Source organism: Carcharodon carcharias, chromosome 12 (assembly GCF_017639515.1).
Source record: "Carcharodon carcharias isolate sCarCar2 chromosome 12, sCarCar2.pri, whole genome shotgun sequence".
Lineage (NCBI taxonomy): Eukaryota > Metazoa > Chordata > Chondrichthyes > Lamniformes > Lamnidae > Carcharodon > Carcharodon carcharias.
The window spans coordinates 33,442,009-33,469,840 of record NC_054478.1 but is presented as its reverse complement, the minus strand read 5'-3'; the positions used below and the strand labels follow the sequence as shown (position 1 = coordinate 33,469,840).

Sequence of the window (27,832 nt, the reverse complement as noted above, 5' to 3'; positions counted from 1 at the left end):
GTTCCTGACCCTGTTCAAAGTGAACTCGATGTCTTCAAATGGCTGCTTGTGTTGCCAGGGCAAGATCATCCATATATGCAAATCTGCACAACTTTGTTGGTGGCATGTCGTTCATGCAAACATTGAAATGTATCGGTGCCAGTACTGATTCTTGTGGCAGTTCGTTGTTGAGAGATTGAGGTAAGCTGACTTAGTCACCAAGATGAACACTAGCCCTACAACCCTCCAAAGTATCTGCAAACCTGCAACTCTGGCCTCATGCACATCCCTGATTTTAATTGATCCACCACTGGCAGCGTGCCTTCAGTTGCCTGGATCTCCAGCTTTTAAATTCCTTCCCTAAGCCCCTCCATAATCCTCTCTAGCAGGCTTCTTAAAATCTACTTCTTTGACTGAGCTTTTGGTCAACTGTCCTAATATCTCTTTATGTGATGCAGTGTCAAATTTTCTTTGATAATGTCAGTCACCTGATTGACATATCTGGGAGAACAAATTGGTATCACAGATGCCATCTACAACTGCCTGGAAGAAGTTGAAGGTATAAAAATAATGAGTTGCTGTGACTTGACTGACATTATTGATAGTCTGGTTGACTGTAGGTCATTGTGCCCGTTCACTGTAGCCAGATTATGCATACTTAGCTGAGAACCCAGCTTCCATTAGTTTGTTGAAACAGGTGCACACAAGGGAATATGTTATTTGATTGATGGCTCTTTTTTCTTAGATCTATTTTGTCAATGGCTCAATCTTTATTTACACAAGATAAAGATGTGTCAAGTGCTTATAGTTTCTGTTATTGTTATTTTAAAGGTCTGGTTGATTGACAGTTTTGTAAGGTTTGCCTGTACATAGCCAAATAATGCAAATTGTGTATTACAGCTGTCTTTTCAATAGCATCAAATTAAAATTGCCTCTACTGCTGACTGTGACATCACTATAATTGCATATTTGCTTCTCCCCTCAGAATAAGTTTTGCCTATTTTATGCAATTTAACTTTATTCCTTATAATGTTGTCAAAAAATATATCGGATTTAGTCCCACCGAGAAGGCATGAAGGAAAAAACAATCTTAAAGAAATTTGTTTCTCTTCCATGTTGTTTAAATTCTGTTTTTTTTTATGGAAAAATGGCTGCACTGATTCAATGGCCACCACTGGTCACATGACGGTAGTTCTGCAGATTTTTGACCAGTTTAAAAGTGGACGAAGGCTAACACCTCAAACGCCCGGAATGTGACACACCTTGCATTGTATAAACATTCCAGCCAAGTCAACACAAAGGATAGTGGATGAGACACCTGCACCAACCAGGTATGGACGGAGGCAGAGCTATTTGTGACTTCTCATCTCCAACATTGTGCTAATGGTTCTACAGTTACCTGCTCAAAACACAATGGGCGTTAACAAGGGTTAGCCAAATAGCTCAACCCGAAACTGCCCTGTCACATGACCAAGACTTGTGCTGTTTGAGTTGCTTAACTTATACGGCTTTCAGATTCCATTTTCAGTTACCGTTTAATCTTAGAAGAGATAGCAGGACTCCAAGCTATAGTAGCCTGCCTCTGTCTACCATTTACCACCTAAGAGGTAGCTACAAAGATCTCTACCCAGGTTTTAAGTTGCTTGGCCCTCTTCTATGCTGTGTACTGCTGGATTATCTGAACTTCCATATCAGTGCTTAGAAGACTAACTCATCTCCACGTGTCTTCTTCCACCATGGACGTCATTGCTTCTGGAAAAGCGGATTGCCCTGCAAAAGTTTTAGCCTACTAACCCCTGAAGGAATGCACCATTGAATTTTTTGATTCTGGACTTTAGACTCACATGAAACCATAATTTTTATTTTTATTGTGGTCTTTGCCCTGTACCCCTTTTTTTCCTTATCCCTCTTTTATGAATGCAAAAAGGAGCGCACATTGTGAAACCCCTTCCCATGTTTTGTGTGTGCGTAAAATAAACCACCCCTCTTATTTTATCTTATCTCGGGTTTGCTGTGTGTTTATTAATAGAGGATTGGATCACTCCAAAACTGAAAGTTTGGGGAAAACATGCCACCACTTATAAGGGGAAATCAAAAATCAAAAACACCTTTTTATTTACGAATGGGTAGTGAGTGGAGAAATCAGGGCTGTTCTAAATTAAACCCCTCCTTTCCACAACAATTTGAGTCAGAATATTTGGAAAGTTTTGACGGTTGAACATTTCCTATCATTTCAGTTCAATATTACATCCCAGAGGAATTTGTAATTGGAAAAAAACTCAAGACAAAAACACCAAACATTTATCTTGCCCTCCCCTCTCCTTTCCTCTCCTTTCAACATTCTATTCACTGAGTGATGCCCTGTCCACTCTTCCATCACACCCAAAACCTGCCCTCCGTCCCCTCGAACCTTCCCATGCAAGTACAGAAGGTGCAAAATCTGCACTTTCACCTCCTCCACTCATACCATCCAGGGGCCCAAACACTCCTTCTGGATGAAACAGTGATTTAATTGTATTTCTTCTGACTTAGTACACTGTATTCACTGCTCATGATGTAACCTCCTCTACACTGGGGAGATCAAATGCAGATTGGGTGATCACTTTGCTGAACACCTCCATTCAATCCTCAAGCATGACCCTGAGCCTTTGGTCGCTTCAGTCTTCAATTCTCTATCTCACTCCAAAACTGCCCTCCCTGTCCTTGGCCTCCTACACTGTTCCAATGAAGTTCATCACAAGCTTGAGGAGTATCACTTCATCTTTCTAGTAAGCGATTTACAGCCTCTGGCCTTAACACTGAGTTCAACAATTTTCAATCATAACTAACGGTTCTAATTTGTCTCGGTGCTGGTAATGGAGCTTAGCTTTGCTAGCACCACTGGGAGTGGTGGAAGTTGTGAGTTGATACCAGAAGTGGGGCTCCCCTATCAGCATACAACTAGCAGGGTGGTCTGCAAAGCTGAGGTCTACCTTCATTTACCTTGCCACATTCTCAAGTAATAGCAACCCTCTCTGCTTTACCGGGCTTTCCATGCTTTCTGCCCCTTCGACTATTCTGTCATTAGCATTTACATCTCCTCTAGACCCATCTTTCATTTCTATACTTGTCCCATTTTCACCCTCTTTTGCCTTGCACCATCATCCCTTTTGTTATTTAATCACTCCTGCCCTCCATCCTATTGTATACCTCCCTAAGTTCTTTCCTGAGTCCTTTCCATTAGCTCTGCACTTGCTTAAGAGTTGTCCAACTGTAGCATATTTGGATCCTGACGAATGGTGATTGACCTAAAACATTGGCCTGGATTTTACATGATGCTGTATTTTCTGAGCACCTCCAGCCAAGATATCAGTAGGGAGACTGCCCACCAAAAAGCTAGCTGCCCTGCAGCCATTTTACAGTGGAAGCAGTGCTAATTGTCTAAGGTAGAGGCTCTGTCCCTTATCTTGGGAGGAATTTACACCTTAGAGAGCTGCCTGCCAACCTGATTGGCCGGAGGCTCTGTATTCCCAACAGAGCCAGGTTCGAGCAGTGGTTACTGCTGGAACCACCGGCAGTCCCCGAACAAGAGGAGGTTATGGAACCAGACTTCAAGGTAAGTCTGGTGTATCGATGGGGCCTGGCTGGCAGTCACAAAGGAGGGGAGTGAGGTGGGGTCGGGGGCTGGATTTGAGAGGCTGGGGGAAGGGTTAAAGGGGGGGTGGGGGTTGACCTCAGGATGGGTGGGGTTTCCACCAATGGGTACAGGGGGCACACAAAGGTGACTCCCCTCACTCCACCCCCACCTTGCCTGACACCAGCCCATGCCATAAAAGCTGCCAGGTTACCCATTTGGTATCCATCTGCTGTGGATGAAATAGTGGTGGAGGCTGAATGAAGCATTTAAGTGGCCATTAATTGTCCATTTAAGAGCCTCAAAGGGCCCAAGGGTGGGCGGGCTCCCTGACACCTTCCCTGCCCACTGTAAAATGGGAGACCAGTTGTGGATAAGTGAGTAGGTGGTGGGAAGTCTAGGCACTGTATTTTATGAGCACCATCCCCCCAAACTGTCAAAATGCTGAGGAGGGCCATAAATTTAGCCCATTAACTTGGCTTCCCTGTCCAAATATGCTGCCTGGCCTGCTGAGTGCTTCCAGCATGTTTTGCTTTACTTCAGATTTCCAGCATCCTCAGTATTTTGCTTTTGTCTGGACAATAGTCCTTTTGTTCTGAAATGACTATACAAAATATCTCCCTGTGGGTTACCATGAGTAAAGCAAACCTAGTTCAAGAAATTTAATGCATGACCATAATCAATCATAGCTACTCGAGCCAAGAAACTATGAAGTCTATAGAGGCCTCTTCAAGAAAAAACTATTAGCTAACTTCCTGAAGTAAACGGCTAAAGATATTCTTAGTGTCGACTCTCTGCAAACATGATGTTAAATGTGCATTTTGGAAACCCATACATGTGTGCAAAGTTGTTACACTCAGGTGTAACATGAGATGTGATTGCTGAGATAGATTTGAGTGTGTTTGGAAATAAGCTGATTTAAATAGAATGCAAGTTATGAAAATCTGAAATAAAAGTTTTTAAAAATGTCAGAAATAAAGAAAATATCAAGTTTGCTAAAGAGTCTCTACCTGAAATGCTCTTCCTTCAGGTACCATGTCCTAAGAGAACGTTGGCAACCAGGGACTTCCATTGGATTGGTCCATAATTATTCTTGGCAAAGTACTGCATTTGCCATTGCTTCCTGCAGTCTGGCTGATCAGGAAGCTCTCCAAGGCACAATGGAAGGATCTCAAGGCTCATAATCAATCACATTTGGCCACATTATGACCACACATTTCTGTGATCATCAAGTCCTGTAGTGGGACTTAGCTCAGAGGTGGGGGCACTACCTGAAATGCTAGCTGATCATTTTTTCTTTTTAGCTGCTTACAAAACTGTATTGTAATTCCAGTGATTTTTTTTTGCTCTTATTTAATAGACAGAACTTTGCCCGGCTTTAAGTCCTATGACTGGGAGAAATGGCCACAGGAACGCACGTCCTTGGAAATTACCCTTCTTTTAGGTGATTTCAATTTTGAAAGAAAAAGTCACTTTTCATGGCATAATTTGGGATAATATCCAAAAATAGCACTGATGCAGCCAAATCTCCAGACAAAATTAGGACCCCTCTACCGGATACTGGGATTGCAATTAGCATACCCTTGCGCAATCCAAGAACAAAATCTTTGCAATTGCACCTTTTAGGGAGGGAGAAGCATCAAATTGCAGTAGATGTGTTTGTACTTCTAATGCCCCTACACAGTGATTGCATTGTGTCAGTTCAGCAATGGCAGTTCAGCTGCCAACCCTGTCTACATGCCTCCCCCGAGAAACAACTAGAACGAGGGAGAAATATAATGCTGAATTGTTACTTAGAAAACTATCACATAATATGCACTATCAATTTTAATTAAAAAGCTTATTACTAATAATAGTGCATTCGGTATTACTTTGAAACCATTTGAAGTAACAATCATTTACTTTACAACTGGTATACTGTTGTATAGCAGCAACTGTAACCTCAGCAACCACAATGACCTCACAGTTATTATAGTTAGGAAATAAGGAATGTCTGGAAACCAGATGTTGGGAGCACACTGTGGTTTGCTGGAAGCTATATCTTCTTGTAACTGTTACAGCAATACCACTTACTGGAAAAGTCTTAAACCTTGAAGTATGACTGCTGCTATGCTTCTGTCCATCTTCCTCTTTACTTTACCATGGTACGAGATAGAGACCTGGGGGCTTAAAAATGGAATACTGCACAACTCAATATGGCTAGGTAAGACTGCATTTGCTTTTGTGCTATTATTCTTCTTTGGTTTCAGAAAATGACCATCTCATTTCCTCATGGACGATGATTTTAATCTCAGTTTGTGCTCTAAAATTAGGCTTTAACTGGTTAACACCAACTCTTAGGCTCGTTTGTCCTCGGTGTTCAAGCTGTTGAGAATCTGTAACCTTCCAGAAAAAGTTTTGATGTTTTAAAATCCCATTGTCCTCCAATATAAACGTGCCTCTTATTGGTGTGCAAACTATTACCTTTCAGATAATTGACCCATTTCTGAATGACTCATTAATTGTATGAAGGATATATTTCATTTTTAAAGTTTATGTAAGACAATTGCATGCATTATATGTAAATAAATAGATGAAGAATTAAACTATACTATAAAACATACTGTCTTATGAATGTGAGTAGGAGCAAAGGGATTGATCTCAATGGCCCTTGCTCAGTGAAGGGTTTAAAGAGTGTGTTCTCATTCCTGATTTAAAAGGGAAGCAGATAAATGTGAGCAAGAAATATTTATAGATTTTGTTAGCTGGTTAATAAATTGGCAAACAGCCTCCTTAACTGTTTTAAAATTCTATAATCGCCAAAAGACAGTTAGAACTTGTGCATTAGTGGTTTTTGAGTAACAACAGTGTCCAGCACAGCTGTGGTGATATGCATCACTGTCAAATAGCTAAAGCATTCACTGTTTAAGTTCCTATGACGAATAGTTTCTTAGCTGAGAAGGCTTCCAGCAATGATAGAATCCTGTCTTCAGGTCATAGAATGGTCACAGGAAGAGACCATTCAGCCTGTTGTGCCCATGCCAATGCTCTGGAAGAGCTGTTTAGCTAGCCACACTTCCCTGCCCTTTCCCCATAGCCCTGCAATTTTTATTTCAGATGCTTATCCATTGCCCTTTTAAAAGTTGAATCTGCCTCCACCCCACTCTCAGGCAGTGCATTCCAGATCCTAACTACTTTCTGAGTAAATACATGTTTTCTTCATGTTACTGCCATTGGTTATTTTGCCAATCACCTTAAAACAGTCAATGGTAATAATTTCTCTCTATTGACTCTTTCTAGTCCCTTCATGATTTTGCAAATCTCTAGCAATCTCCTCTCACCCTTCTCTTCTTTGAGAACAACCCCAGCTTCATAAGTCTATCCATGTAACTGAAGTCCCTCATCCCTGGAACCATTCTCATAAATCTTTTTTTGCACTCTCTCTAAAGTCCTCACATCCTTCCTAAAGTGTGTTGCCCAGAATTGGACACAATATCATAGTTGAGACTTAAATAATGTTTTATAAAGGTTCATTATAACTTCCTTTCTTTTGTACCCTATGCCTGTATTTATAAAGATCAGGATCCCATATGCCTTTTCAATGACTTCCTAAAGCTGCCCTACCTCCTTCAATGATTTATATACATATATCCCCAGGTTTCCCTGTTCATGCACCCCTTTGAGAATTGTACCCTCTATTTTAGGGGGGCAGTTACCTCAGATGGCTAAGAGTGTGGTGCAGAAAAACACCAAAAGCACGGGTTCATTTCCCGTACTGGCTGAGGTAGTTCATAGGGCCTACCTTCTTATCTTACCTCAAATTAATATCATGGCATATGCAATGATTAACAATCCTCGGTGGACATTAGCAAAGGGTGAAAAGCAGAGAAACACCCTGTACCAGTGAGGGGAACCGTGAGTTCAGTTTAAAACAGCCAGGAGAGCTGAGGTATCTCTTCCGTGTCTCTTTCAATTGGCCAAGTGGTTTAAATCAGGAGACACTATTACAGCTGAAGAGTACAGTTAAGAAATTCACTTTTAAAATATTTAACGTCCAAGTTAATTAATTAAATAGAATAGAGATGGCTGGTAGGCAATGTGTTGCAGATGTAGTAAATTGGCAAGGAAAAAAAAACAAACAGCAAGAGCTTCTGTGGGTATATGAAAAGAAAGACAGTGACTAATGTGAGTATGGGACCCTTGGAGGATGCAACTGGAGAATTAATAATGGGGAACAGGGAAATGGCAGATAACTTAAACCAATATTTTGCATCGGTCTTCGTGGTGGAGGACACAATAAACATCCCAAAGATATCAGATAAGCAAGGAGCTAATGGGAGAAAAGATCTTGTAACAGTCTCTATCACAAGGGACGAAGTATTTGATAAACTAATGGGGCTAAAGGCAGACAAGTCACCAGGACCTGGGTTTTAAAGGAAGTGGATAAGAAGATAGCGGAGGCATTGGTCGAAATATTCCAAAACTCACTGGATTTTGGGAGGGTCCCAGCGGTTTGGAAAACTGTTAATGTGACATCCCTGTTCAAGGAGGGAGGGAGACAAAAGGCAGGAAGTTATAGGCCAGTCAGCCTAACATCTGTCGTTGGGAAAATTCTCCATTATTAAGGAAGAAATAGCAGGACAATTAAAAAAGCTTAACCCAATCAAACAGAGCCAACATGGTTTTGTGAAAGGGTAATCATGTTTGACAAATTTGCTAGAGCTTTTTGAGGACATAACAAGTAGAGTTGATCAAGGGGAACCAGTGGATGTAGTGTATTTGGATTTCCAGAAGGAATTCGATAAGGTGCCGCATAAAAGGTTATTGAACAAGATATTGTTCATGGTATTGGGGGTAATGTGGTAGCATGGACTGAGGATTGGTTAACACACAGAAGACAAAGAGTCAGGATTAATGGGTCTTTTTCAGGTTGGAAAGACATAACTAGTGGAGTGCCACAAGGATCAGTCCTAGGGCCTCAAACATTTACTATCTATATTTATGACTTGGAGGAGGGGCAGAGTGTAAGGTATCCAAATTTGCTGACAATACAAAAATAGGTTGGAGGACATGTTGTGATGACAGCATAAAAAATCTGCAAGGGGATGTAGATAGGTTGAGTGAGTGGGCAAAAACTTGGCAGATGGAGTTTAATGTAGAAAAGTGTGAGGTCATGCACTTTGGCAGGAAGAATCCAAAGGTAGACTATTATTTAAATGGAGAGAGACTCCAAAAAAGTGCAGCACAGAAAGAGCTGGGTGTTCTTGTGCATGAAACACAAAAAATTAGCATGCAGGTGCAGAAAGTAATTGAGAATGCAAATGGAATTTTGGCCTGTCTTGCTAGGGGCTTGGAGTTTAAAAATAGGGAAGTCTTGTTACAACTGTACAGGGTGTTGGTGAGGTCGGACCTGGAGTACTGCGTATAGTTTTGGTACCCGTATTTAACAAAGGATATACTATCATTGGAGGCAGTTCAAAAGAGATTCACTAGCCTAATTCCTGGGATGAAAGAGTTGACTTATCAAGTACAAGTAAGCAAGTTAGGCCTTTATTCATTAGAGTTTAGAAAAATGAGGGGTGATCTTATTGAAATGTACAAGATTATGAGGGGGCTTGACAGAGTAGATGTTGAGAAGATGTTTCCACTAGTGGAGGGATCTCAAACTAGGGGACATAGTTACAGGATAAGGGGACACTCATTTTGAACAGAGATGCAAAAAATTTCTTCTCTCAGAGGGTAGTGAATGTCTGGAATTCTCTATCCAGAGAGTTGTGGAGGCTAGATCACTGAAAGTTTTTAAAGAGGAGGTAGATAGGTTTTTGAGATATCAGAGAATTGAGGGCTATGGGGAGCTGGTACAAAAGAGGAGTTAAGGCCTGGGGCAGATCAGCCATGTTCTTAATGCATGGCTGGGAAGCTTGAGGAGCCGAATGGACTACTCCTGCTCCTATTTATCATGTTCTTATGTACTTACCAAACATCCACTGAAGCCAACAAGCTACACAGCCATCTAGGATCCTCCTTGCCTCTGCGATCATGCAAAAGCAGCTGAGAGCATAGGGCAACAGCACACACCCTTCCTCCACTATAATCAAGTTCCTTAGCATAGGTTTATCTGTAAAAAGTGTGGCATTTAAAATAATTTACAGATTAGGCGTACTCAAACGACAAGCAATCTACCACCAATACTACTACACTTTATTCTATACTCCCTCTCCGTGTTCTTCCTGCCGAATGCATCATTTCACACTTCTCTGCATTAAATTTCATCTGCTAGGTGTCTGCCCATTCCACCAGCCTGTCTATATCCTCTTGAACCCAATCACTATCTTCCTCACAGTTCACAATACTTCAAAGTTTTATGCCATCTGCAAGTCAAGAAAATGAGGGAGCACTTGGGGATGATTGTTTTCCTGTATCAAATTAGCAAAGGTGCTCCTATCTAAACAAGCAGTATATTTGTGAAGAGAAATTAAATAGATACAAAACTGTTGTGCTACATCCACACATCTGGATTTTCACATCAGTATGAATTGGCAATTGTGCCCCTCTCCCTTTCTTGTGTTGAGTATCTAATCCTCTCCTTGGAACAGGGGTCATGACAGATGGGGTGGCAAGGGTGGGGGTCTTGACAGTCTTTTCAGACAGTTTTTAACAACATTGGTTTGCATCATTAATACTACTATAACAATGAGCTTATGTTGTAAGAAATAATATCTTATATCTTGACTTTGTGATTTTATGTCTGTTAACTTGGTTTAAAGTTTCATCTTTGTTTTGCTTGACTAAAGTTTTGGACCACTATTATTCCTACAAGCTGAGATTCACTCTTGTAGTAGCACGCTGTAAGACACTCCTAACATTTTTATTGTAAAGGGACATGATTTTTAAAAAAGTGACTCTAGCTTTATTGGACCATTTCCTTTACAAATAAAAGATGACTTGGTACTTGTTCTCCAAAATATGAACTTCAACTATTCCCAAGGCAATTAAAAATTGCTGAAAAAAGAGACATACTGTCAAAGCTTTTGCTTTGTACTCATCAGGACAAATTTGCAAGAATAACAATTATAAAGGGAATGGCAATTTATACTGCACGGGAAAACAGTGCTGATTGGTTGTCAAGTGGACGCTGATTGGTGGAGGCATTGCCATTGGTAATGCACCAGGTAGGTCAACTCGAATTTCAAGGCATGTTGATTTGAATTTAAACAGAAGCTTGGCAGTAACAAAAATAAAAACAAAAAAACTGCGGATGCTGGAAATCCAAAACAAAAACAGAATTACCTGGAAAAACTCAGCAGGTCTGGCAGCATCGGCGGAGAAGAAAAGAGTTGACGTTTCGAGTCCTCATGACCCTTCGACAGATCTGTCGAAGGGTCATGAGGACTCGAAACGTCAACTCTTTTCTTCTTGGCAGTAACTGTTCCCTGGTGCATTTTCCATGGCAATGCCTCTACCAATCAGAGTCCACTTGCCAACCAATCAGCACTGTCTTCTCATACAGTATAAATAGCTATTCCTTTACAATTTGTATTCTTGCCTGTGCTTATGAGTGCAAGATGAAAAGCTTTGACAGCATTTCTTTTGTTTGCTGCTTCACTTACAAATCACAAATATATATATATATATCATATATATGAACTAAAAGTTAAATTGAAAGACAACTTATCAGTGCAATGGAAGTGGATTGTATTAGAATTGTTCAAAACTGACATATTGTTTTGTCATGTAATTACAGAACAAGCAGCTGGTGTTTATCACAGAGAGTCACGCAAAGGGAAATACCAGCTCACCTTGAAAGAAGCTAAAGTGGTCTGTAACTATGAGGGAGGCACCCTTGCCACATACAAACAGTTAGAGTCGGCTCAAAGAATAGGTAGGAAAGAGTTTGTGCATTTGCCACATGGAATGGAATATCACTAAGTTCAACATGCTATTGTCACATGCAGTGCTAATTCTAATTTAAATAAGCCACTTTGTATTTTATTGATTGCACAATGACAGTAAACATTGATATTTATAGATGTACGGTTACATTATTTTTGTTCTGTGACTTGTCACTTGCTACTTGGCGAAGCTTCCCTCTATAGCCTTCCACCAGGGAATTTTCACAGGAGGTACACAGTGAGTACAGTCAATAGTCACATTAATTAAAAATGTTCAACAGATTTTCCCTGAATTAGTCTCCATGCCCTCGAAGGATTAAGGTAACAGGGCAGAACTAAAGAACTTCAACTGTGGGGCGAATATCAGATTCCTATTGCATTATAGGGTGGTGTTTTAGTAAAAGCATGTGTCGTTACCATGAGCTAGTTTTCCAGCAAAATCTTGCCCATTGTTTTCTCCAGGGAAATAGAGGAACAATTTTCTATGATTGCAATACTGTAGACTGGCTCTGAAGTTGGTAGCAGCTCTTAGGAATTTCACTGTCACCAAATAAACCTTTTAATATTAAAATCCACTTTTGAACTGAAACAATATCTGATAATATCAGTTAAGAACTAGTCCAATGTCAACAGAAACATCATTGCTCTAAATTAACTTGTAAAAGCCATACAAAATACCCAAACCAATCTATTGAGCAAATTATTTTAAACAACTTTTACTTGTTTTCTTTCCCTTTCTTTTTCCTCATTCTTTTTTCTAATTATCATCCTTTCATTTTGCTTCTAAATGTCATAGTGGTAATGTCACTGGATTAGTACCCCAGAGGGCAGGCTAATGCTCTGGGGCCACGGATTCAAATCGCACCACAGCAGCTAGTGGAATTTAAATTCAATTAATAAATCTGGAATTAAAAGCTAGCCTCCGTAATAGTGACCATGAAATTATTGTCACCTGTCGTAAAAACCCATCTGGTTCACAAATGTACTTCAGGGAAGGAAATCTGCTGTCTTTACCTAGCCTGGCCTACAGGCGATTCCAAACCCACAGCAATATAGTTGCTTCTTAAATGCCCTCTGAAACGGCCTAGCAAACTACTCAGTTGTATCAAACTGCTACAAAGTCAAAAAGGAATGAAACCAGGTGGAAATGACAATTGCAAACCCGGCGCTGCCAAACCTGCAAAGTCCTCTTTAATAACATCTGGGGCCTTGTGCCAAAATTGGGAGAGCTATCCCGCAACTAGTCAAGCAACAACTTGAGAAAATCATAGTAACCAAATCATACCTTACAGACTATGTCCCAGACATCACCATCACCATCCCAGGGTATGTCCTGTCTCACTGGCAGGACGGACCCACCAGAGGTGGCACCACAGTAATATACAGTCAAGAGGGACTTCCCCTGGGAGTACTCAGCATTGACTCTGGGCCCCATGAAGTCTCATGGCATTAGGTCAACCATGGGCAAGGAAACCTCCTGCTGATTACCGTCGACTGCCAACCCACCCCCACCCCCACCCCTCACCCACCATACCCCCCCAGCTGATGAATCAGTACTCTTGCATGTTAAACACCAATTGGAAGAAACATTGAGGATGGCAAGGGCACAGAATGTATGCTGGTTGGAGGACTTCAATGTCCATCACCAAAAGTGGCTCAGTAATACCACTACTCACTGGGCTGGCTGAGCCCTAAAAGACATAGCTGCTAGATGGGGTATGCAGCAGGTGGGGGGTAACCAACAAGAGGGAAAAACTAACTTGACCTCGTCCTCACCAATCTAAATTTTGCAGATGCATCTGTCCATAAAAGTATTGGTAGCAGTGACCACCGCACATTCCTTGTGGAGACGAAGTCCCATCTTCACATTGAGGATACCTTCCATCATGTTGCGTGTGTTACAATCCTAGCTGATGTTAATACTAGACAAGTCAGATCCCAGGGTTTTCCTGGCTCGATAGATCCTAAATTTTATTTATTTTTTAGAAACCATGGAGATAAGTTACTGAACAAATTCACAAGAGTCTGCTGATGAACTTTTAACACAAAGTGTAAAGATTTATTAGACAATATAGTTCATATTGCACCAGACAAAAAGATTGGAAAGATCTCAATACAAAACACAAGAAAATGATTCAAATCTTCACTATTCCTTCAGCCCAGCTACATCTTTACAGACGCATACAAATTCAGAAAGATAAAACAGTTTACCATATCTATCTTATACTCTAATATTCAGGGTACACATGCAGTACATGTGAACGAACTAGCAAACTGAGGACAGACATACCACACTCCAAAGTAAATGACAGATGCGACTGAAGCAGATTCTGTGGATTTCTCAGCAACCCACCTAGAAGCTTATCACACAATGAGCCAACTGGTCTCACTGAAACTCTGTCTTCCTCACGAGTGTTTCTAAACACCATGTTTGAAGAACTTGTCTTGGAATTCTGTCCAAACATCACTCCCACTTGGGCAGCTTCAGCCAGGATAAACCTCAAGGATTTCAATCCCACCTTTTGGGATTCTTTTCCCCAGATCTCCACATGCACTCAAGCTTCACCTTCCAAGCACACTTTCAGATCTTCGGCCATGCCAAGCATAAAACCACTGCTCCAAAAGGCCCACAGTAAGAAGTCATCAACCTTCGGCTGCTTCCTTAGATCTTCAGGGCTTCTCTTAAGTCCAATTTGCTTCAAGTCTACTCCCTGCAGATCTTTCTTTAACTTGGGGCCTTTTTCTCTACTCCTGTCATTTATCTTGACTCAGTGGGTGGAATCACCCTAGGTTTACGCTAAGTGCGGTAGCAGGCATGGAAAAAGATGTTTCACCCACCAGCCGCAATGGCAGGTTTTTGGCCAAAACTCTGCTTCCCGCCTCGTTAATTATGCAGCCATGGGCAACATGTCATCTTGATGGCAGGCGGCCTCTGAATCACCCGCCACGCCATTACCTCACTGTTTCCCCACTCTGGTTGCCATATCTAAACAGCAGCTGTGCACCTAGTTCTCAATGCTTGCAGACTAGGACTGCTCCAGTGAAGATGTGACCCTGAAAGCCAAGAAGAGTTCAGTGGCCCGTCACTGGAATGGCTTTTGGAGACCCTCCATGACACCCTCCAGCCCTGCTCTGGCTGCAGGAAGTCCAGCCATCTCACCACTCCAGCATGGAAGGCAGTGGCAGTGGTGGTCAGTGCCAACACTGCACACAAGAGGTTGGCCATCCAGGTCAGAAAGAGGATGAATGATCTCATCTGTGCCACCAGGGTAAGGCAGGCATTTCATCAATCTAAACTCACAAACCCACAAGGCCATCACACATTCACTGGCATCTCATTCCCTGCCAGCTCAAGGGACATCAGCACTCACATGCACCGTCACATCTCCATCTGGCCACCTCTCCTCTGGAGACTGCCTCCTCAGCCCTCACCATCTTGACGCTACTTGCACAGATCAACATGTGCCCCTATATATGCCCCCACACATACAATCCCTTCACCAGTACAGCCTTCACCCTGCAGCCTCTTCCCTTGCCTGAGGCTACTTCTCCCCCTGCTCCAAGCAAGCCCTGGACCTGAAGCCGTTGAAACGTCACCCCTGCCTTATAACTGGTCTCATAGGTAGAGACTTCCCATGAACACCCTTTAAAGTGCTGTGGTGCAGCCTGCAAAGCCTGGCGCTGATGACAGCGAGTGCTGTCTGAAGCAAGGTAGGCAAACAAAATTAGAAGTCCCAAGCGAAGTACTGCTCACCAGATGAATGTTGCCTATGTACAGTTGTGAAACACGTTGGCATGTAATCATGCCGATGTGCTTGAGTGATCCAGCGTGGGTAGTGATTCCAGCGAGCAGGGTTTATAATTATTTAAATTAGGTTCCCGTTATGCGGCGGTGGAAATGGGGCCCGCCATTGACAGGTGGAGCGGACGATTGCAAACTGGTTTCACAATCACGTAAACCAATTTTTCGCCGTCTCGCCATAATGTCCGCTCACGCCCGCCACGATGCCCGTCACCAACGGGAGTGGAAAATTCCGGGCAATGGGATCTATCTCTGATCCCTGCCTTTGTCCCTTACCTGGGACTGTCTTCTGGGATCCCAATCCGTCTCAGTCCCTGGTTTGGGACCTTCTCCCAGTCCCCCTGCCTGAATCCTGCTCCATGGAATACCTTCCTTCAAATGGCATTCTGGTTCTAGGTCATCTGACCTGCTTTTCACGCTGTTTCGTTTTTCTTACTTACTTTCCTGCTGTGCATGTGCGCAGGACCAATTCCAGGCAGAAGAATGGAAAAAGACCCCAAGGGTGCATGTGTGGTCAGTTCCTGGCCAGCGCATGGAGTGAAGTCCTGTGGGCCGTCGGGTACTGGAGCTCCTGGCTTCCAAACTCCTAAACTCTGACTGCCGCTTGAGGTATGTATTGGGGTTCATTACATGTGTCACTACCACTGGCTCAACGGAATAAATTTCAAACAAATCTAGCAACTCAAAACTGGTAATCTGTGACGTGCTCTGGGCCATCAGCAGCAGCAGGACTGTATACAACCACAATCTGCAACCTCATGGTCCAGCTGTCCCCCACTCCACCATTACCATCAGGCTGATGGATCAATTCTGGTTTAATGAAGAGTACAGGAGGGTGCCCCAGGAGCAGCAGCAAGCATACCTAAAAATTAGGTTGTCAAACTGGTGAAGCAATAGAACAGGACTACTTGCATGACAAACAGTGGAAATAGCCTGCAATAGACAGAGATAAGTGATCCCACAGCTAATGGTTCAGGTCGAAGCTTGGCAGTTGCGTCACATTTAGTCGTGAATGATGGTGGACAAAGAACTAACTGGAGGAGGATGCTCCACAAATATCTCCATTCTCAATGATGGAGCACCCAGCATGTCAGTGCAAAAGAGAAGGCTGAAGTATTTGCATACACCTTCAGCCAGAAGTGCCGAGTGGACGAACCATCTCGGCCTCCTCCTGAGGTCCCCCGAATCACAGATGCCAGTCTTCAGCCAATTCATCTACTCCATGTGATATTAAGAAATGGCTGAAGGCACTGGATACTGTAAAGGACATGTGACATGACAACTTTGCAGCAATACCACTGAAGATTTGTGCTCTGGTATTAGCAATACCCCTAGCCAAGCTGTTCTTTTTAAACTACAACACTGACATCTACCTGGCAATGTGGAAAATTGCCCAGATATGTTCTACCCACAAAAAGCGGACAATTCCCACCTGGCTAATTACCACCTCATCAGTCTACTCTCGATCATCAGCAAAGTGATGGAAGGTGTCAATGAATGTGTTATCAAGTGGTGCTTTCCAAGCAATAACCTGCTCACTGATGGCCAGTTTAGGTTCCCCCAGGGCCACTCAGCTCCTGATCTCATTACAGCCTTGGTTCAAACATGGACAAAAGAGCTGAACTCCAGAGGTGTGTTGAAAGTGACTGCCCTTGACATCAAGGCAGCCTTTGACCAAGGGTGGCATCAAGGAGACCCAGCAAAACTAAGGTCGATGTGAATCAGGAGGAAAACTCTCCACTGGTTTGAGTCATACCCTAGCACAAAGGAAGATGGTTGTGGTTGTTGGAGGTTAATTACCTCCGTACCAGGACATTGCTGAAGGAGTTCATCAGGGTAGTGTCCTAGGCCCAACCATCTTCAGCTGCTTCATCAATGACCTTCCTTCCATCATAAGGTCAGAAGTGAAGATGTTCGCTGAGAATTGCACAATGTTCAGCACAATTCTCGACTCCTCTGATACTGAAGTTGTCCATATCCATATGCAGCAAGACCAGGACAACATATAGGTGTGGTGCATTATAACCTTTATTAATTCTTGAAGTTTATTCACAGTCCAATGTACCTTCTGTTTAATTCCCCTTAACTTCACACAGAGGGAGCTAGACCCAAGGACACATAACTGGGTTATGAGCCCTACTCGACCTCCAAACGAAGGATTGAAATCAACCAGAATTATTACCCTCTCCTTGGTGAACTTTTTACAAATATTTCTTGGATAGATTGTAATTTTCCGGATATTATAAGGGTCCAGGTGAAAATCTTCAGTAATTGTTCTGTCACCAGAAGAAAACTGGTGTGGGGGTTCATAAGTCTTTGATACAGAAGTCTAAATGAGATGATTAAAGTTTTAAGCACACACAAATGTATTCCAATTAAGAAAGCATGCAATTGAGGTGGTTATACAAAAGGTATAAATCACTAGCTAGATAAACCCCAAACAGAAAAAAAAGTTTTTATTTCTAGGAGAGAATCTTAGACTTTACTCATTACAGATATAGAATTTCAAAATCCATCAAATATTAAAGTAATATAACCCAGAGTGTGAGATTTGCTAGGTTCAGAATAGGTCTGAAATCAATCTACAAGAATCTAATGAATCTGGAAATTTAAGTTTAGGTTGAAATATTAATAATAAATTTTGGAATTGTATAATTAATGATTACATGGAAGATGTTCATTCAATTAATAATAGGGCACCCCTAATTAATATCCTATATTTGGTGGAAGAACCACCCATTATAATAAGAGTGCCCACTCAATATCTAAAAAATGTTATTTTGAATTTATTACTGAAAATTGGACTTTACATAACAGTCATGTTGGTCCATGTTGCTTAGTCAAGATATAGTGTCCAGCTAGATAATAAGACTTGACGCCTAGCATTCAGATTGCGTTTTTATACATTAGTGGTAGTATTGTAGGTGTGCGTGCTAGTTTAATACTGTTTTTTCTAATTGGTGAATTCATATTCTTGTGAAGGAGTTAAACTTGCTGTTCTTGTCTCCTGTTAAAATATGTTTTATTGTAAGTTTACCCAAAGTAACTTTTAACCTAATATTCTTGTATTAATTCCATATTATTTGAGCCTTATTCCTTCACACAGGCTTAGACTGATCAGTGGCAAGTAACATTTATGCCACACAAGTGCTATCAATGACCATCTCCAACACGAGTGAATCCAACCATCTCCCTTGATATTCAATAGCATTACCATTGCTGAAACCCCAACTATCAACATCCTGGGGGGGTTACCATTGATCAGAATCATGCACCAGTCATATAAATACTGTGGCTACCAGAGCAGCTCAGAAACTAGGGATTCTGTGGTGAGTAACTCAGTTCCTGACCCCCTCAAAGACTGTCCACCATCTATGAGGTACAAGTCAGGACTGTGATGGAGTACTCTCTGCTTGTCTGGATGTGTGCTGCTCTGCAAACACTCGAGGAGCTCAATACCATCCAAGACAAAGCTGCCCAATTGATTGACACCCCATCCACCACCTTAAAATTCACTCCCTCCACCACCAACACAAAGTGGCAGCACTGCAGAAACTCACCCAGACTCCTTCAACAACACCTTGCAAACACATGACCTTTCCCACTTACAAGGACAAGGGCAGCAGAAGCATGGAAACACCACCACCTACAAGTTCCCCTCCAAGTCACACACCACCCTCCCTGACTTGGAACTATATTGCCATTCCTTCACTGTCACTGGGTCAAAATCCTGGAAGTCACTTCTTAACAGCACTGCGGGTGCACCAAGACCACATGGACTGCAGTGGTTCAAGAAGGCGACTCACCATCACCTTCTCAAGGGTAATTAGGGAAAGGCACTAAATGCTGGTCTAGCCAATGGTGTCCACATCCCATGAATGAATAAACAAACAAAAAACATCTGTTGCATTCAAAGTATCCTAGTTTTCTTTTCTAAATACTTACCTTCTACTTTCCTTCTGTCTCCCTATTCTCTGAAAAGAATTTGGAAGACAGACTCACATCATAAGATTGCCTTCTAAGTGGCTGACTCTTTTCAGCCAGTCTTGATCCAGAGCTCCAAAGGTTGACATAATTGTGTCATAGACACAACCAGGCCAGCTTTTTGAGATGAACTATGTACAAGTAACACAAGCACATTACTGTTGGGCGATGTTTCTCATCCTATCTGGCAGCCTGATTGTGTGTAGGTGAGTTAACGCATCAATATGACTTAAAGGGTAAATTTGCAATTCCAAATTAACTCTTTACACGACTGTTGCAGTAGTTTGGGTGACACTCAATGCAGAAAAGCCAGTGGATGCAAAGACAACTTTTAAAGTAGGTTAAACAATGATTGGTTTTGGTGTCTGAACTGGTAGTCTGCAGTATGTAGTCAGGGGTAAAGGCCCAATTATGTAGGAAAGGTGCAGTTATTTTTCACACCTCTTGTTGATCCTATCTACGTACCTCATAGTAAGTGTTATGAACATGTTGTTCTGCACAATACAGAAAATGATTTTGTGTAATTGGTACAGTATTTCCTCGCCAAGCTATTTGTGCTGCCCTACACATAAGTTACAGGTGATTTTGAGGAAAAGTTGCACAAAGCAATGAGCATTTTTTTCCATACAAGATGTAGCTTACAAGTCGAGGCAGCTATCTGTCTGATTCTCATGTTTTGAACATTCGAGACCTGAAGGTTTATGCCAGCAAATTCACTGACACTCCTACATTCAAAGCCCATCGGGTAGCTCACCAGCAATAGACTAATTCTGGCATAGTTTTGCATCACTTTCTCTTCACTGTGACATCTGCAGAAAAATCAGTGATTGGAAAAAATTGTGACAAATCTTCAGTACAACTCACATCTGTTTCTTCATGATGCAGTCACACCTTCATATGTTAGTTTTAGAATTTTTTTGTAACAAATAGGACTTGTATGAAAGTGATTTCTTTTTTCATTATTCATTCACAAGAGGTGTGCTTCACTGGCTGGGCCAGCATTTATTGCACCTCCCTAGTTGCCCATTAGAAGATAGTGGTGAGCTGCCTTCTTGAGCCACTGCAATCCATGTGGTGTAGGTACACCCACAGTGCTGTGCAGTGGAGAGTTTTCCCCCTGATTTCCATTGATTCCAGTTGTGCTAGGGTTCCTTGATGACGTACTTGGCCAAATGAAGCCCTGATGTCAAGGGCAGTCACTCTCACCTCACTTCGGGAGTTCAGCTCTTTTGTCCATGTTTGAACCAAGGCTGTAATAAGCTCAGGAGCTGACTGGCCCTGGCGGAACCCAAACTGAGCAAGTGCCACTTGATAGTACTGTTGATGACCCTTCCATTACTTTACTGATGATCGGGAGTAGACCGATAGGGCGGTAATTGGCCAGGTTGGATTTATCCTGCTTTTTGTGTACAGGACATAACTGGGCAATTTTTCACATAGCCGGGTAGATGCCAGTGTTGAAGCTGTACTGGAACAGCTTGGCTAGGGGCGCGGCAAGTTCTGGAGCACAAGTCTTCAGTACTATTGCCGGAATATTGCTAGGGCCCATAGCCTTTGCACCATTCAGTGCCTTCAGCCGTTCTTGATATCACATGGAGTGAATCGAATGGGATGAAGATTGGCATCTGTGATGCTGGGGACCTCTGGTGGAGGCTGAGTTGGATCAGGCACTTGGCACTCCTGGCTGAAGATTGTAGCAAATGCTTCAACCTTATCTTTTGCACAGATGTGCTGGGCCCCTCCATCATTGAGGATGGAGATATTGTGGGGCCTCCTCCTTCATTGAGTTGTTTAATGGTCCACCACCATTCACGGCTGGATATGGCAGGACCGCAGAGCTTAGATCTGATCCATTTGTTGTGGGATCGCTTAGCTCTGTCTATCACTTGCTGCTTATGCTGTTTGGCACACAAGTAGTCCTGTGCTATTGCTTCACCAGGTTGACACCTCATTTTCAGTATGCCCGGTGTTGCTCCTGGCATGCCCTCCTGCACTCTTCATTGACCCAGGTTTGATTCCCTGGCTTGATGGAATGTTAGAGTGGGGGATATGCCAGGCCATGAGGTTACAGATTGTGTTTGAGCACAATTCTGCTGCTGCTGATGGCCCACAGTACCTCATGGATGCCCAGTCTTGAGATGCTAGATCTGTTCAAAATCTATCCCATTTAGCATGGTGGTAGTGCCACACAACACAATAGAGGGTATCCTCAATGTGAAGACAGGATTTCATCTCCACAACGACTGTGCGGTGATCACTCCTACAGATATTGTCATGGACATTTACATCTGCAGCAGGCAGGTTGGTGAGAATGAGGTCAAGTATGTTTTTCCCTCTCGGTTCCCTCACCACCTGGTGCATACCCAGCATAGCAGCTATGTCATTTAGGACTCAGCTAGCTCAGTCAGTAGTGGTGCTACCGAGTCACTCTTCATGATGGACATTGAAGTCCCCCACTCAGAGTACATTCTAAGCCCTGCAACAGATTTATAACTATCAAGAGCAAACTCTTTACAAAATAACTATGTACAGAATATTGGGAACTTGAAAGAAATATATTAGCAATTATGGAGTAAAACAATATCAGGAATATGCTATTCAACTGCTGCAAGTAGCCAATGCTATTCAACACTTTGAAATGTCTCACTTTCACTATGAAGAAAGTCTATTACACAGTGTGGATGAGTTGCAATAATTCTTTCACAAAAACAACTGCTTCTATTTATGCAGCACTTGCTGTTGTGGTCTCTCATGATCTGCTGCCACTATATATGTTGAGATTCTCGATACAGACCTCAAGGGATCTGTCTTTTTGCTATCTATGTTTAGCAAGATATTGAGACCGATGAGGGTTTGGGTCAACCACAATTACATGAAGTTTATTGCTTGCAACAACTATATACAGCTCTGCACAAGCATTGATCTAGCCTGGGTCTTAACAGTTATACAGACAGATTACTTGACTATATACCTGACTCATAAGGTATACATAAATTTGTAAAATGTCCCAAGGCACTTCACAGGAGTATTATCAAACAGAATTTGACACAGAGCCACATAAGATGATATTAGGGCAGATAACCAAAATCTTGGTGAAAGAATTAGGTTTTAAGGAACATCTTACCGGAGCAAAGAGAGGTAGAGAGGCAGAGCATGTTAGAGGGAGAGCTCCAGAGTTTATGACCTTGGCAACTGAAGGCATAGCTGCCAATGGTGGAGCAATTAAAATTAGGGATGCTCAGAGGGCCAGAATTGGAGGAGCACAGATATCTCAGAGGGTTGTGGGACTAGGGGAGATTACAGAGATAGGGAGGGGCATCTCCCTATGGCCCTGGAGGGATTTGAAAACAAGGGCGAGAATTTGAAAATCAAGATGCTGCTTGACTGGGAATCAACGTAGGTCAGCAAGCACAGGAGTGATGGGTGAATGGGACTTGGTGAAAGTTAAGACACTGGCAGTAGAATTGTGGATGACTTCAAGTTTACAGAGAGAAGAACATGGAGACCAGCCAGGGATGCACTGGAATAATCAAGACAAAAGGTAATAAGGGCATGAGTGAGGCTTTTAGCAACTTATTTGCTGACACAAGGTGATTATGTTGTCGGAAGCTCATCTCTGTGTCAAATTTGACACCAAGGTTGTGAAATGACTGGTTTAATCTCAGACTGTTGCCAGGTAGAGGGATAAAGTGAGGGAACTAAGTTCAGAATGGGGATTGAAAACAATTACTTCATTTGCTGAATATTTAGCTGGAGGAAATTTCACCTCATCCTGTATTGGATTTTGGATAAGCACTCTGATAATTTAGCAATAGTGGAGGAGTTATGAGAGATGGTGGTGAGGTAGATCTGAGCGTCATCAGTGTACATATAAAACTGACACTTTGCTTTCAGATGATCTTACCGAGGGGCAGCATGTAGATGAGAAATAGGAGGGGGGCACATTGGGGGATACCAGAGGTAATTTAAAAAATTATTTCATGGGATGTGACCATCGCTGGCAAGGTCAGGTTTATTGTTCATCCCTAATTGCTCTTGAGAAGGTGAGCTGCAGTTCATCTAGTGTAGGTACATCTACGTGGTGTCAGGAAGGGTAGTGAATGTTAAGGAGCGGCGATATAGTTCCAGGTCAGGGCGGTCTGTGGCTTCCAGGGGAACTTGCAGCTGGTGATGTTCCCATGCAACTGCTGGACTTGTCCTTTTTAGGTGGTAGAGGTCGGAAATTTTGAAGGTGCTGTAAAGGAGTTTTGGTGAGTTGCTGCAGTGCATCTTGTACATAGTGCACAGTTCTGCCACTGTGCATTGGTGGTAGAGGGAGTGAATGCTTAAGGAGATGGATGGGGTGCCAAACAATCAGGTTGCTTTGTCCTGGATTGTGTCTAGCTTCCTGAGTGTTGTTGGAGTTGCACTTATCCAGGCAAGTGGAGAATATAACATCACACTCCTGACCTGTGGACAGGCTTTGTGAAGACAGGAGGTGAGTTGCCTACCACAGAATTCCCAGCGTCTGATCTGCTCTTGAATTAACAGTATTTATATGGCTGGTCCAGTTACGTTTCTGGCTGGTCCCGTTAAGTTTCTGGTCGATGTTAGTGGTGAGAGATTCAGCAATGGTAATGCTGTTGTATGTCAAGGGGAGATGGTTAAATTCTCTCTTGTTGGAGATGGTCCTTGCTTGGCACTTGCCTGGTGTGAATGTTACTTGTGGGAGTAATGGGGGAGCAGAAAGAGATGCCATTGCAAATTGGCATCCTGGATGCAATTAGATAGTCAAGAATGGAACCAGGTGAGAGGAGTTCCATTCAACTGGATGACAGTGGAGGGGTGTTGGAGGGGGATGGTTTGGTCAACCATGCAAAAGGCTACGGCATGGTTAAGAAGGATGAGGAGGGAAAGTTTACCTTTGTCACAGTCACATAGGATGTCATGACACAGTAAAGCATCCCAAGTCAGTTCACAGGGCTCAGGTGGAGTGACAGTAGAGCATTACAATCAATTTCAGGACATCTGGGTTAGGTTGAGGATGAGAAGTCAGCTAGGGTTCTCACTGATAATCACTGATAATTGTGATGATTACACCCTCTTGTTTGATTGACTGGCCTACAACTCTTAGATCAAATAGAGTGTGGCATGTTTCCTAGTCTCTGAGACTATGAGAATAAACTGTTGTTTACAGCAGAGAAGGATGAAATTCAGAAATTTCATGTCTGTCTAGCATAGAGAAAAATTTATGGATGCTGGAAATCTGAAATAAAAACAGAAAGTGCTGGAAAATCTCAACAGGACTGGCAGCCTCTGTGGAGAGAGAAACAGAGTTAAACTCTCAAGTCGAATATGACTCTTGTTCAGAACTGAAGAGAGGTAGAAATATAATGGGTTTTATGCTCTTGGAAAGGGGGAGTGTTAGGTAGAACCTCTGCCTTCCTGTCTTTTACAGTCAGCCTCTTTACTGGCCAAATCTTCCTCTTTTGTGTTATCACGCCAACATCCTGCAGTCTGAGCAAACTTTCTTACCTCTTTGCTTCCTGTGTGCTAACCAACTCTGTATTCATATTGCTTTACTTCCTCTTATCCCAAACATCTGAACTCTTCTAACAAACCTTGTCAGATCTTTATAAAACACAGTCTAAAGGTCCGTATACACTGCACCGCAATTCCATTATCTATTCAATCACTTGCTTCTTCAAACAAAAATTAAATTTATAACTTTCCTTTAACAATCCAATACCAAAGATCCTTGATTATCCAACACATTTCTAAATCCTTAGTAATATAACATTGAATTATAATAAGACTCATTGTCTTGCAGAAGGGCTATTTAGTGGCCACTTGGTACCGAAGGAAGGTGGTCAGTTGTAAAAGTCAGAGCTTTCAGAGAGGGGAAAGAAACAATAATTCATAATAAATTAACTGAACTACAGTTCTCACAAGGAAGAGATAAGTCCCAACTCCATGCAACTGGCAGAAAAGCTGACATGAAACTTTCCAGAGAAATTACATTGCCAACCCCATGTGCTGTCAATTAAAAAATACTCTAAAGTTCCCCAGAGAGCTTGTTCGTCGAATTTCAATTGTGCATGTTCTGGAGCGTGTTCAACTGGCCATTTGGGATCATGCCAATGATATCTGAAAGAGACCTCTCAGTAACAATATAAGGGAGCACAGAATAATAGAAGTCACTGATTCTACTAACTTCATGAGTTATGTACAATCTTATTGAACTTATTAAACTAGAAAGTGGGGGGAGGGGGGGGGGGGGGGGGGGTGGGAGGGAAGGGTAAAACTCCAAAAGTATGACTAATGGGAAACAAAGCAGCAGGTTAGCGTGTGGGGTGATGGATTCAACTTCATGGAAAATTATGAAAAAACTGAAAAGAAAGTAGAGCCCAGGAGAGGCTGTTAAAGTCTCCAGAACACAAAATAACACAAAATAGTTTGGAAAGGGCTAGGAATCTAACTTCAAGCACATCAGATAAAGGGACGACAATGAGAAATGGGACGGGAAATACAGGACTGAAGGTGTTGTATCTGAAGGCACGCAGTATATAAAATAAGGTAAATGAGCTTGTGGCGCAGATTGAAATTGGCAGGTATGATGTGGTGGGCATTACGGAAACATGGCTGCAAGGGGATCAGGACTGGGAGTTAAATATCCAAGGATATACATCCTATGGAAAAGATAGGCAGGCTGGCAGAGGGGGTGGGATTGCTTTGTTAGTAAGAAATGAAATTAAATTGAGCAAGAAATGATGTAGGATCAGATGATGTAGAATCTGTGTGAGTAGAATTGAGGAACCGCAAAGGTAAAAAAACCATAATGGGAGTTATATACAGGCCTCCGAACAGTAGTCAGGATGTGGGGCACAAGATACACCAGGAGATAGAAAAGGTGTGTAAGAAAGGCAAGGTTACAGTGATCATGGGGGATTTTAATATGCAGGTAGACTGGGAAAATCAGGTTGGTAGTGGATCCCAAGAAAAGGAATTTGTGGAATGTCTATGAGATGGCTTTTTGGAGCAGTTTGTGGTGGAGCCCACTAGGGAACAGGCAATTCTAGATTTAGTGATGTGTAATGAGGCAGATTTGATAAGGGAGCTTAAGGTGAAGGAACCCTTAGGAGGAAATGACCATTATATGATAGAATTTACCCTGTAATTTGAGAGGAAAAAGCTGGAATCAGATGTAATGGTATTACAGTTGAATAAAGTCAACTACAGAGGCATGAGGGAGGAGATGGCCAGAATTAACTGGGAGATGAGCCTAGCAGGAAAGACAATGGAACAGCAATGGCAGGAGTTTCTGGGAGTAATTTGGGAGACACAGCAAAAATTCATCCCTAGGAAGAAGAAGCATACTAAAGGAAGGACAAGGCAACCATGGCAATCAGGGACAGCATAAAAGCTAAAGAGAAAGCATACAATGCGGCGAAGAGCAGTGGGAAACCAGGGGATTGGGAAGCCTACAAAGACCAACAGAGGACAACTAAAAAAGAAATAAGGAGGGAGAAGATTAAATATGAGGGTAAACTAGCCAGTAATATAAAAGAAGATTGCAAGAGTTTTTTTTTAGATATTTAAAGGGTAAGAGAGAGGCAAAAGTGGACATTGGGCCGCTGGAAAATGAGGCTGGAGAAGTAGTAGTGGGGAACAAAGAAATGGCAGAGGAGCTGAATAGGTACTTTGCGTCAGTCTTCACAGTGGAAGACACGAGTGACATCCCCAAAGTTAAAGAGAGTCGGGGAGCAGAGGTGAGTATGGTGGCCATTACCAAGGAGAAGGTGCTAGGAAAACTGAAAGGTCTGAAGATGGATAAATCACCTGGACCAGGTGGATTATACCCCAGAGTTCTGAAGGAGATAGCTGAAGAGATAGTGGAGGCGTTAATGGTGATCTTTCAGGAATCACTGGAGTCAGGGAGGATCCCAGAGGACTGGAAAATCGCAAATGTAACCCCCCTGTTTAAGAAGGGAATGAGGCAAAAGACGGGAAATTACAGGCCGATTAGCCTGACCTCAGTCGTTGGTAAGATTTTAGAGTCCATTATTAAGGATGAGATTTCAGAATACTTGGAAGTGCATGGTAAAATTGGGTAAAGTCAGCATGGTTTCATCAAGGGGAGGTCTTGCCTGACAAATCTGTTAGAATTCTTTGAGGAGTTAACGAGTAGGTTAGACAAAGGAGAGCCAATGGATGTTATCTACATGGATTTCCAGAAGGCCTTTGACAAGGTGCCGCACAGGAGGCTGCTCAGTAAGATAAGAGCCCTTGGTGTTAGAGGCAAGATACTAGTATGGATAGCAGATTGGCTCTCTGGCAGGAGGCAGAGAGTGGGGATAAGGGGGTCCATCTCAGGATGACGGTGACTAGTGGAGTTCCGCAGGGATCAGTGTTGGGACCACAACTTTTCAGTTTATACATTAATGATCTAGATGAAGGAACTGAGGGCATCCTGGCTAGGTTTGCAGATGATACAAAGATAGGTGGAGGGACAGGTAGTATTGAGGAGGTGGGGAGGCTGCAGAAGGATTTGGACAGGTTAAGAGAATGGGCAAAGAAGTGGCAGGTGGAATACAATGTGGGCAA

General features: G+C 42.5%; 1 protein-coding gene across 1 annotated transcript in view; it reads left to right on the top strand.

Moving 5' to 3' along the window:
• Positions 1-5,541: 5,541 nt before the first annotated feature.
• The window catches only part of tnfaip6 (tumor necrosis factor, alpha-induced protein 6), a 42,942-nt gene continuing 20,651 nt past the window's right edge, over positions 5,542-27,832 (top strand). The window contains exons 1-2 of the mRNA XM_041200122.1: positions 5,542-5,795; positions 11,316-11,453. Coding sequence (XP_041056056.1) covers positions 5,690-5,795; positions 11,316-11,453 — 244 coding nt within the window. The 5' untranslated portion in view covers positions 5,542-5,689. The remainder of the gene's footprint in view (positions 5,796-11,315; positions 11,454-27,832) is intronic.